Here is a 12,330-nt window from a genome sequence, read left to right on the forward strand (position 1 = left end):
TTTTGGACGCCTTCCAAGCAGTTCGCCTCTTCACAGTGTTCGTCTTAAGAAGCTACCAAGAATAGTTAATTATGAAGACGTCTTTGTTACTTCTCCTGGTGGCAGCCACCTTCTTGTCGTGCGAAGGTAAGACTTATTCTTGATTAATGGATCCTTGTATTTTTCTATTACATCTCTTAGCAGAAAATGTGTTAAAGAAAATTTGAATGAATTTCTCCATGCAACATATAGTTGAAATTGTCAAGTCTCATTCTAGTTATACCAATACATATAACATATCTCTACTAATATCGTAAACTTAAGGCAGCCTGTTCATCTTGTTGATGCGTTTTTTAGTTACATCTTGTAACGATAAAGAAAATTTTTTCTCGACTCTCAGTTGCATATAGTTGATAGAAAGGATACAAAAAGATTTACACCAAGCGGTTCGACAATGTAAAAAAAGATCAACGATGCATTGCTTCTATATGAAACATTTTGTTCAAACGACCATTTTCAAAAGTTATCACAGCAACGATAGATTGGATCATCCTCTTTTACGAAAACGGTGTAAGTCACGCCGCCTTAAGTGTTCATCGGCAATTGTTCGTTGAATAATTTTGCTAACAATGTCGAAGCGTCGAACACATTATCACCTGGCACAATACGTGTATCATCACTAGATAGCTTTTAACAGGTCTGTCGATGTAATATAACCATTTAGCTTCGGCCACATTCTTGCGAAGCTGATGTGTTCCGTCGAAGGGCTGTTCTACCGTTCATAAGGATACAGATACGGTACATCATTTTCTTCAATTCACCCGACCACGGTGTCTTTGTAGCTACAGCCCTACTCTCCCACGGTGTTAAGTATGTGGTTTGCTTTGCGGTCTCTTTGCAAATATAAACGTAAACGCGGCTACCGGCGTCGAACAATGGTAATGGTGTGTGTCGCAACCACAACACAAATAAACACTTCTCCGGCTATTCTGTGGCACTTGGTTGACCTTGTGGTTAAGATGGCAACCCCAGGCTAGAAACAAGAGGTTCATGGTTCCAATCCTTTAAAGGCCCCAATGTTGTGCCATTGGAAGACACTTAACATGAATTTCTTTACTTCACTCCGTTGAAAATGAGTAGAGAGAGAAGTCGGCCACCCAATAACGAAAAGCAACCATTTCCCCACCCAGCTAGCTGGACTAGACAAGAAATATGTTTCGATGAGAATATGGTTATGTGTGGTTTGACAGAGTCGCCTTATCTTAGGCTTTGTGTACTAGTAGTGAAATTCAGTCTTTACATACATGTATGTTTCACGCAAGGCGTTAAACCTAGTCTGCGGCACTTACCATGCAATGTATCTATCTATTTATTCATTAATCTTTAGGGTGGTCCCTTCAGTTAACTGTCAGTGAGTAACTGATTTCCAAGACAGCGCTTAAAAAATTAAAGAATCAAGATTTCTAGTAGGAGAATTAATATTTTCATCTCTGTCTTCATTGCATATGCATCATTGAACATCTATTGTATTGTTTATAGAAATTTTAACCCCCTCCCCCTCAGCGACAGGGAAGAAGGCGCACCAGCTGGTGATCCAGTGCATGTACCCGCACGCGCTGCCGTGCACCAATAGGATGGGCTGTATCCTGGAGCAGGAGCGGTGCGACGGCATAGCGCAGTGCATGGACGGGTCGGACGAGGACAACTGTCTGGCACGTAAGTTATTAATTTGTTAACGAGTTAATGATAAGTTAAAGGTTTATTGGTTAGATAAGGGTTACGGCACAAATAGGATGCGCTGTATCCTGGAGCAGGAGCGGTGCGACGGCATCGCGCAGTGCATGGACGGGTCAGATGAGGACAACTGTCTGGCACGTAAGTTATTAATTTGTTAACGAGTTAATGATAAGTTAAAGGTTTATTGGTTAGCTAAGGTTACGGGAGCAGGAGCGGTGTGACGGCATAGCGCAGTGCATGGACGGGTCGGACGAGGACAACTGTCTGGCACGTAAGTTATTTATTTGTTAACGAGTTAATGATAAGTTAAAGGTTTATTGGTTAGATAAGGGTTACGGCACCAATAGAATTGGCTGTATCCTGGAGCAGGAGCGGTGTGACCGCAAAGCGCAGCGCAACTGTCTGGCACGTAAGTTACTCACTGGTTAATGAGTTAATGATTAGTTAATGAGTTAAAGATTAGTTTATGGGTTAATGATTAGTTAAGGTTATATGATTACTCAGGGCATGAACGGATGAAGATAACTGTCTGGGACGTGAGTTATTGACGGGTTAATGAGTTAATGATTAGCAAGCTTTGCTAGGTTATCTTTGTTAGGGGATAGCACAGTTGTCTCGCACGTAAGTACATTGGTTAATGTTTTAACGATTAGCTAACGATGTATTGATTAGTTAACTGGTTGTTGATTAGTTAAGTATTACGGGATAGCACAGTGCATGGACGGGTCGGATGAGGATAGTTGTCCAGCACGTAAGTTGTTGACTGTTTAACGATTTTTGAAGAGAGCAACACCTTAAGCATGTAAAAGAACCCGCCACACTTATTGAAAAGAGTAGGGGTCCTTCTCGGTGTAAGTGGATCAAATAATTCTGTCCGGATAGTATATAAGCTGGCTTAATCGTATATAGCTAACAGCTGTCATTAACACAAAACATCGTTGATCGTTCTCTTCAATAGATTTCACCTGTTTATAAAACACGACCACCTGTCGCGATATCAACATCACTTTTCAACGTTTGTTAAAATGTTTGATAACATGTTTATTTACATGTAAACATGTTTGGAACAAAAACATAAAAGGGAGAGGCCGTAGTCGATTGACGTAGTATAGATGCAATTATCTTAACTCGATCCTTTTTAAGGTGGTGATTCCAAAACCCGAATCTGTTCCCCTCAAGTTATATCTATGACCCCCTCTGCAAGGTCATACCATACTGTGCTCCTTAAAGTCATTGCTTGGCCACCTTTCTTTCTCTTTCTTATTTGGTTTCATTTTAAAGACACTTTTTACTCGTAAGTAACTTTGTCTTAAACAAGGTTTCTGCTGTTTGGTTACATGTAAACATGTTTAGAACAAAATCATCAAAGAGTGAAAACGCCTTCAAACAGAAAAGACACAATCGTCGATTGATGCAGTAAAGATGCGTCTTGAGTTTCTTTGGATTGTCAATTTTCTACAGACCTTATCAAGTTTATTCTAACAAGTGTGCATCAATGCTTTACGTAAAACGCGCTATACGTCTATCGGCATCGCAGTAAGTTTATTTGATACGAAATTTCTCAAATGACTTTGGAAATGCAAAAAGAAGATATGTAACGATGCGCCATCATGTTTCTGATTTTGTAGAGGAATCAATCCATGTGTTGACTTATAACAGGTTGATTCGATACAAAGAGTAACACTTGGAGTAACTGTATTTGTCCGTGGCGTTTGGAAAATTTGGGTACCTGGAAGTACATTGCAGCCAGCAACCTTCTGTCAGTCTGTCTGCAACAAGGTGTTTTCTGGCACATACCAGTCCAAATTGAGTGTGAGGGCTGACAGTTTAGTGCCCTCCCGCTGTGTATTTTTTCCTAGTCTTTTCCAACAGGTGCAGCTTTTCATTTAACATCATCAGCACGTGGCCTCCCTCATTACAGTAGTCCTTACATTCACATCTTAAGGCAAGAAACTTCAAGCGAACCAGAAGGTGATAAAAATTCAATCATATACTTTTGCCTAGTCACTGATTAACAAACCAGCCATCTAACCATTCAGCCAACTGACCAGCCAACCAACCAACCAACCAACCAACCAACCAACCAACAAACCAACCAACCAACCAACCAACCAACCAACAAACCAACCAACCAACCAACAAACCAACCAACCAACCAACTCTTGTTTCTGCCTCGTCTTATTTCGCATGTCTCGTACCTCGACCTTACAATGAAGGATCGTTCCCAATGGAAGGCCCCCCAACTTTTCCATGGGGGGCATGTTGTCCCCGGAGCCAAGGAGGATGCCTGTGCAGGCCCTAGCTGGAGGGATGGGGGCTAGGGCTGTGTTTCCACAGTGTCGGCGTCTGTATACGTGGCCTCTGAAAACAGTGAGAGTTTCATGGATAGGGATGGGGATGGGGTCTAGGGCAACCTTTCAAACGGGGGCATGTTGGCCCTGGAGCCGATAAGCTGGCCTGTATAGACCATAGAAACAGTCAGGGTTCCAGGTTGCGCCATATTTGTCATCTAGCGAGTCGAGGCCACTTCAGACTGCAGCCAGGTGTGACGTACTCAGCAGTCTGTGTTTACCCGACCTTTGACCCTAAAACCGCTCGGATGCTGAAGGTGCTTGTATGCCGGCACTTGTTGGCGTTGAAAGAAACGTCTGGGTGGGTACATGTCTAGAAGGACGTGAAATCCATGCTTCATACAGATTTCAACTCCTCAATACCCTAATAGAATACGTCCTAGGTCGCAGGTGTAGATGCGAAGTGCGTGTAACAAGAACTGAAAATATGAAATCTAAACTTAGCTAGTGATATTTCAAAAGCTAACTTAAAGGTGCTTGCTCAGAAATCCAATGTACACCAATAACTAGTATTTCTAACTCCTCAAAACACCTCAAGAACACTTGTGACTTATCAACTTTTTCACATAAATGTTGTCTTTATGGTGCAGCCTATGGAAATATCCCCCTCTGTGTTTCCGATGATGGTCATTTGATCCTCTATCTAGATGTACTTTCTGCTTTTGTTGAAAACAAAGATAAGCTTTCCCTTTTCCTATTCTGGACCTATCCACATCACCAGCTACAGGCAACAAGTGTATATTTTTAGAACTTGTGTCGTTCTGTTTAAAAACCTTGTTTCCTTCCCAGACTACGCCAAGCACGGTTTGGGGCGGGCCCAGGCCGTCATGAAGCCTCAGGCAGTCGTCGCCGTACAGAAGAAACATCATCCGGGTACTTCAACTCTTTCCTATCACCTAGCGTAGTCGTCACGTTTAGGTAGATGGGAAGGGGGTGGGGGCGATATTATGAATTATGTACATGTATGTGTAAGAAATGGGGATGTTTTATCACGCTTGTTGCCGTAGAAAATCTCTATCTACTCTATGGCCACTATATGTAGCTCTTAAAGCACTTCACCAGGATGGTTATGATTTCGTAGAGGCTTGTGTGTTTGTGGTCAACAGCATAGGCTTAGCCATAGATGGACATTAGTGTATGAAATATCTATGACTAACTGAAGTGACAGTGGGTCTCCTATTGGACCCTTTCTCTGTAGCCTACTCCCTTAGTATACAATTCATTCTATTTGGACAATTTCTACTATTTTTCCAGCGATCCGCGGAGCCTGGTACAGGCTAGGTGTTCTATTGAATAAAGAAGTCCCCTCCCCCCCCCCCCCCCCAAATATCAAAGTACCATTTTTTTCCTTCTGAAATGTAGCTCCGGTCGTTGTGAAATCCCACCCAGCCCCTGCTCCGGTCAAGGGTCAGCCCGTGGTTGTTCAGTCGCCCAAGCAGGTGGTCATGCTGCAGCAAGTGGTCAACCTGGCCTGCCAGACCGGTTACGCCATGGGGGAGGACCGGCTGTGCTACCGCTTCTCCTCCGACGTGGTCAAGTACGCCGCCGCCGAGAGAGCATGCGCACAGGACGGCGCCGGATTGGCTGTCCTCAAAGGTGATCAACCAATCAGGATAAAGTTATTCTTTGAAATCTTGAAATACATTGGAAAGTTGGATTTGTTCACCTACGGTATAGTTCAATCTCTTGATAGATATAAAATCATGACAGAATCAAACATGGCTTAACTTAAGACATGTATTTTTCTCACTGAGACTAATAAGTCTATCGTTCTTGAATTAAGAACCGTTGTCATATTTCAGTCATCTTTTTCTTTCACTAAATCTTCGTATGTTCATTGATTATATAATTATTTAGGAGATATCTCGTGATGTATAACATTGTATCTGGATTGAAATGTTGGTTGCACCTAGACGACTGTATGTCATATTGGCATACTCTCGCACATAATGTTCTCTCTGTGCCATGGTGCACAAGATAACCGAAACTGAGGAATGCGCTGTATTTACACATTTCAGCTAATTTTTCACCGCCCGGTTTTTGACTGTTGTCCCCACACAAGAGAGCATTCCTCCGTGTGTGATGATGTTTATGTTTCCGTGTCTCCACAGACGAGGTTTCTCACGGATTCGTGTACGGGTTCCTGCAGTCCTTCAACCCGCACAACCCGCACTGGATAGGCCTGGACGACAGGGCGGTGGAAGGTGCGTCGTGGTCTAATAGATTAGACCCTCTAATCAAACACTAAAGATAAGACTAGAAAATAGAGATTGACCTTGATCTTCAACGGCCATTACACATACCAAATAAACAATTATTTACACATACCAAATATGGCACACACACACACATACGCACGAACACACATAGACACACCATCTCTCTCTCACGCACACAGGCACACACACATACGCACGAACACAGACACACACAAAACACACACACACACAGGCCACATCCTTCCCTTATCTTGACTTCAATCAATTTTGGAGTCTTTATAGTTAGAAGTAAGTCAACAATGCTCTTAAAGTGTGTCATTCTAAGGAATGTTCTAATAAATTGTTATTGTAACACAACATGCTTTTTCATGACAATGTTCTGTGACCCCAGGCCAGTACGTGTACGCTGACGGGACGGCCCTGGGCAAGTTTAACCACTGGGACACCGCCCAGCCTGATGACGAGGACCGGGACGAGGACTGTGTGCAGATGCAGGGGTACTACTGGAACGACAAGTCATGCTGCGAGGAGAAACACTTCATCTGTCAGGCGCCGCCTGGTAAGTCACCTGTACTCTAACGACAGGTAAGCCACCTGTACCCAAACGACAGGTAAGTCACCTGTGCAGATGCAGGGTTACTACTGGAACGAGAAGTCGTGCTGCGAGGAGAAGCACTTCATCTGTCAGGCACCGCCAGGTAAGTCACCTGTACTCTAACGACAGGTAAGTCACCTGTACTCTGTCGACAGGTTAGTCACCTGTACTTAAACGATAGGTAAGTCACCTGTACAGGTGCAGGGGTACTACTGGAACGACAAGTCCTGCTGCGAGGAGAAACACTACATCTGTCAGGCACCACCAGGTAAGTCACCTGTACTTTAACGACAGGTAAGTCACCTTTACTCTAACGACAGGTAAGTCACCTGTACTCTAACGACAGGTAAGTCACCTGTGCAGAAGCAGAGCTACTACTGGAAAGACAACTCCTGCTGCGAGGAGAAACACTACATCTGTCAGGCGCCGCCAGGTAAGTCACCTCTACTCTACAACAGGTAAGTCACCTGTACTCTAACGACAGGTAAGTCATCTGTGCAGAAGCAGAGCTACTACTGGAAAGACAACTCCTGCTGCGAGGAGAAACACTACATCTGTCAGGCGCCGCCAGGTAAGTCACCTCTACTCTACAACAGGTAAGTCACCTGTACTCTAACGACAGGTAAGTCATCTGTGCAGAAGCAGAGCTACTACTGGAAAGACAACTCCTGCTGCGAGGAGAAACACTACATCTGTCAGGCGCCGCCAGGTAAGTCACCTCTACTCTACAACAGGTAAGTCACCTGTACTCTAACGACAGGTAAGTCATCTGTGCAGAAGCAGAGCTACTACTGGAAAGACAACTCCTGCTGCGAGGAGAAACACTACATCTGTCAGGCGCCTCCAGGTAAGTCACCTCTACTCTACAACAGGTAAGTCACCTGTACTCTAACGACAGGTAAGTCATCTGTGCAGAAGCAGAGCTACTACTGGAAAGACAACTCCTGCTGCGATGAGAAACACTACATCTGTCAGGCGCCTCCAGGTAAGTCACCTGTACTCTAACGACAGGTTAGTCACCTGTACTCTAACGACAGGTTAGTCACCTGTACTCTAACGACAGGTTAGTAACCTGTACTCTAACGACAAGTAAGTCACCTATACAGATGCAGGGGTACTACTGGAACGAGAAGTCCTGCTGGGAGGAGAAGCACTTCACCTGTCAGGCGCCGCCAGTTAACGTTAAGGGGAAGCTCCAATCAGTATCAATCCCTTGTTACCTTGCTATATGTTCCGGTGAAGCTCTAGATGGTAATGACATGGGTCCTTGGGCTTAGGGGATACGGAGAGAAGCAAAGAGAGCCGAATAGCAGGTACACACTAATGTGACGATATCTTACGTTCTTATAAATCAACCGACTGTTTTCTTCCCTCAGCCCAACAGATCACGTGCTTCTGCCACAACCACTCTAACCAGTGCACCATGGACGGCGCATGCGCGGTGAGTATGGGAAAAACTGTCTGTATTAGGCCTATGAACATAAGTCCCCTTGTTGTAACACAACATCTTGGCAAGCAACTGTGGTTATGACAGTCGATATATGCACATAGGCCCCAATATATATATATATATTAAAGTATTAGTAACTACAAGCGTGGCTTAATAAGGCTAGGTGGTGTAGAGTCTTGATGTAGTACTCACACAACAGTCTTTGACAAGGACGACAATTTGTAACTTAGTTTCATAACTCTAATTATTCGGCGTTGGTAGGACTGCTAACTTCAATAGTAACCGTATGTTCAACTTCTTCACTATCATATAGTCCTTGAAACCTTTAAGCCCTCCTCTCTCTGGACCCGCGGCACGCTGGCAGCGTCGCTACGACTGATCGAATTGACAAAGCACGAATTTCATCGACAAAAAACGAACCTTTTTAAGCTTTGTGTGTTTTGTTGTCTTTTTGGTCATACTTGTACGTTTTGAAAGATATTCCCATTATTATAAAGTCAAGGGTAACACAAATTCAGTTTAGGACGCAGCGACGCCGCCAGCGTGCCGCGGGTCCAGTGAGAGGGGGGGGGGGCTTTACAGAGCTCACATTAGGATTGAAATCTAACGTCACGTGTTTCCCATATATCAGGACTGCCAGCACAACACGATGGGCGCGCACTGTGAGCTGTGTCAGCCGGGGTACGCAGGCGCCGCCACCCAGGGGACCCCCCACGACTGTCTCCCCATCCAGACCTACAAGGTCATGCAGGTCAAACAACCTGTCCTCTTCATGCAGCCCAAGGGGAAGTAATGCCACCAAAGTGATGACGTTTACAACCAAAGTGATCACGTTTATATTACCATGTAGTTTATATAACCGAAGTCATGATTTTTTTCAACTAGAGCCATTACGTTTACAAGTTAAACAATGATGACGTTTATATAACCAAAGTGATGACGTTTGCAACCAAAGTGATGAGGTTTATATAATCAATTGTGTTGTTTATATAACCAAAGTGATGACGTTTACAACCAAAGTGATGACGTTTTTATTACCAATGGTGTCGTTTATATTACCTAAAGTGATGACGTTGACAACTAGAGCCATGACGTTTACAAGTAAAGTCATGACGTTTGCAACCTAAGTAATGACGTTTACAACAATAACTACAAAAATGATGACGTTCATCACCAACTTGATGGCGTCATCGTGGACGTTGATAAATGGGACCCACTGTTGTGTTGTGTATGTCATAATGGGTTTTTGATTTTTGTATTGCTTTATACTAGTATTCTATAACTCTGAAATCTACTTTGGATGCGATTTTTCCATGCACATATGTATTAATGCCTACATGGACATCCTCAATGGAATTTTGTATCTATATATTCTGGGCACTTTACTGGTTTAATCTACTATGATGTTATATGCTTACTGGTTTGAACTGCTTTGAGTGACTGTTTTTTACAGCAAATAATGAATAAGTATTTGAAGCCAATAAATGACATTGCGTGCCGTTTAATAAACTATTGCAATGAAACACCAAAACCGACCATGTTTATTTGTGTCTGTATTAAAATTGTCTAGATTTGTTACCTATGGTACGACTGGTAAGGAGATATATCTTAGGTAAATAGTTACAGCATGTATACAGGTGTTCAAATTCCCACGACTGTGGATATTCATATTTGACATCAGTACAGCATATCTTAGCCAGTTGTTAGCCAGCATATCTTAGCCAGTTGTTAGCCAGCATATCTTAGCCTGGTCTATAGCGAGATCTCCCTCGATTCGACTCTTGCGACCGGTCTGTTGCGACCTGTTATTTCAAGTACAGCTCTATCGCCACCTGTCTAAGGTATGCATGAAGCGCCATTGTATTGCTATTTTATCTATAAGCTTTTTGCCCGTCCTAATCTACAATCAGATGTAGGGTAAGGCTGTGTTTTTGACATGGTTCGGTGGCGTTTTCTACGTCGATTTAGCTGCCCGCTATATCTGGAGCATCCCTAGAGTGGGCGAAACAGTAGACTACTAGAAAGGCATAAAAGCGTCACAAAAACACGCTTGAAACACTGAGCTTTAATATACCTAATATTTGTTTGGAAAATAGCTAGTCCCGTATAGTTGAATACGTGATACGTTATATACCTCTACAGTCCAAAGTCCATTGCATATTTACAACTTATCTATCTCCATATGTGAACGGGTTATATCTTTTTAAATGAACTTGAATCGAGATCTTGTTTATGTTCTTGGTACAAGATAACTCTTAACTGCGTATTTTGTTCCTCTTAAACAAACAGATGTTGAAGACGTTCATCATGCTCTCACTTGTCCTGTGGGCGGAGGCTGTGAGTGCAAATAGTTCTGTTATTCAAACCGCTGAAGCGAGAGATTAAAAATCAGACACATTATAGTTCAGGTAGAAAATTTAACCAAAAAAAAACAAAAGAAAACAGGTATATAGTATGTGAGATCCTTCCATTCCTTTACATGATCAGACAAATACAAAGACGTGTTGACCAAAACAAGAGTAAGAATTCTAAAGCAAATACGTACTGACTGACTAACAAGGAGTAGAACGTTTGCACACTTGCAATGCAACAACGCCCTCTATTGATGTAAGAATACATTGCATGCAACATAGGTTGCATTCTCATAAAAGCATGGCTGGAGAGCAATAGTCAATACCCCTCAAAGGACAACGTTATAGGAAAGTCAATGTCAAAAACTTTTTGTGATGTTATCTTTAAAACTAGGTCCAGATGCAGCCGGCATTTCAGGATTTGTGTGAGTATTATGGAATACAGTTTCCTCATCATGTGTCTATTTACCCTGAGTGATTGTTGAATCCAGGTTTTACTGTAGTTATATTACCAAAGCACACACCTAAGGTACCAGAAAGATCAGAGGCTCAAATTCCTTCCGCATATTGTCCGGCTGATCAACACTTTAACAGTTCAAACTGTTCATAACTCCCTCGCCGTATGAATGTTTTAACTATTATTATAAGAATACGTCTGACATTAGCATTTCTCTTTTAACTACTCGCTTGTCTTTGCACTCAAATTCCTTAGAATTTTTCCAGACGCCCAGGCCCGTGAGAAGGCGACAGCGGTGTGCCCCGGACGGCTGAACCTCATGTACGAAGTGAACAACGAGCCGGCCGACCTGGTCTACACCCTGGCGTGCCCGGAGAAGGCCGACGACTGCCCTCCCCCCGACACTGTACCGTTCCTGACCAAAGTCTGCCTCTGTTGTGCTGAACACAAGATTCTGGACGACTGTATCTTCTGTACGGCTTTCCCGTAATAAATAAAGCACATAACCGCCTAAAATAAGCCTACGAAAAGTCTCTCTTTGATACAAGATATAGAGTAACAATAGACGGCTGCCAGTCCCTCGACACCGTACCGTTCCTCACTTAAGTCTGCATCTGCTGTGCTGAACACAGATTCTGGACGACTGTATCTTTTGTACGGATTTTCCGTAATAAATAAAGAACATAACCGCTTAATGTAATCCTCCGAAAAGTCTTTCTTTGGTATAAGATGGAATAACAATACCCACGCTGTGCCGTTCCTGACCAAAGTCTGCCTCTGTTGTGCTGAATATAAGGTTCTGGACGACTGTATCTTCTGTACGGCTTTCCCGTAATACTAGCAGACAAATTACAGTATCTCTAGGATACTGGAAAACATCCATGTGCCTTCGACTAGTCTTTCTTTGGTGTAAGATAGAGTAACAATAGACTACCGACACTTTACCGTTCCTGACCAAAGCCTGCCTCTAATGTGCTGAAACATGATTCAGGACGACTGTATCTTCTGTACGGCTTTCCCGTAATAAATAAAGCATATGCCAGCCGAAATATTGAATAAAGTGTGCCTTCGAATAAGGCTTAATATAAGATAGATTAACAATAGACGACTTTCCAGCTAACTTAAGTGCCATACCAACGTACGTTTGCCTCTGCTGACAGCAGTTTACGGATCGCTTAATAAGTATTGACT

The 12,330-nt window shown here is 43.1% G+C and overlaps 1 protein-coding gene and 1 long non-coding RNA gene across 2 annotated transcripts; both read left to right on the top strand.

Annotated features, from left to right (window-relative positions):
- Positions 1-71: 71 nt before the first annotated feature.
- LOC136425952 (uncharacterized) lies at positions 72-9,191 on the top strand. The gene is made up of 8 exons (XM_066414871.1): positions 72-126; positions 1,543-1,695; positions 4,857-4,940; positions 5,430-5,663; positions 6,179-6,271; positions 6,678-6,845; positions 8,258-8,322; positions 8,963-9,191. The coding sequence occupies exons 1-8, from the start codon at positions 72-74 to the stop codon at positions 9,122-9,124; spliced, it is 1,014 nt and encodes a 337-aa protein (XP_066270968.1). The 3' UTR covers positions 9,125-9,191.
- Positions 9,192-10,047: 856 nt separating this feature from the next.
- On the top strand, positions 10,048-11,732 carry LOC136425754 (uncharacterized). The gene is made up of 3 exons (XR_010754123.1): positions 10,048-10,172; positions 10,621-10,668; positions 11,077-11,732. It is a non-coding gene; the product is annotated as an uncharacterized lncRNA (long non-coding RNA).
- Positions 11,733-12,330: the final 598 nt, after the last annotated feature.

Source organism: Branchiostoma lanceolatum, chromosome 19 (genome assembly GCF_035083965.1).
Source record: "Branchiostoma lanceolatum isolate klBraLanc5 chromosome 19, klBraLanc5.hap2, whole genome shotgun sequence".
In the NCBI taxonomy this organism is placed as follows: Eukaryota; Metazoa; Chordata; class Leptocardii; order Amphioxiformes; family Branchiostomatidae; genus Branchiostoma; species Branchiostoma lanceolatum.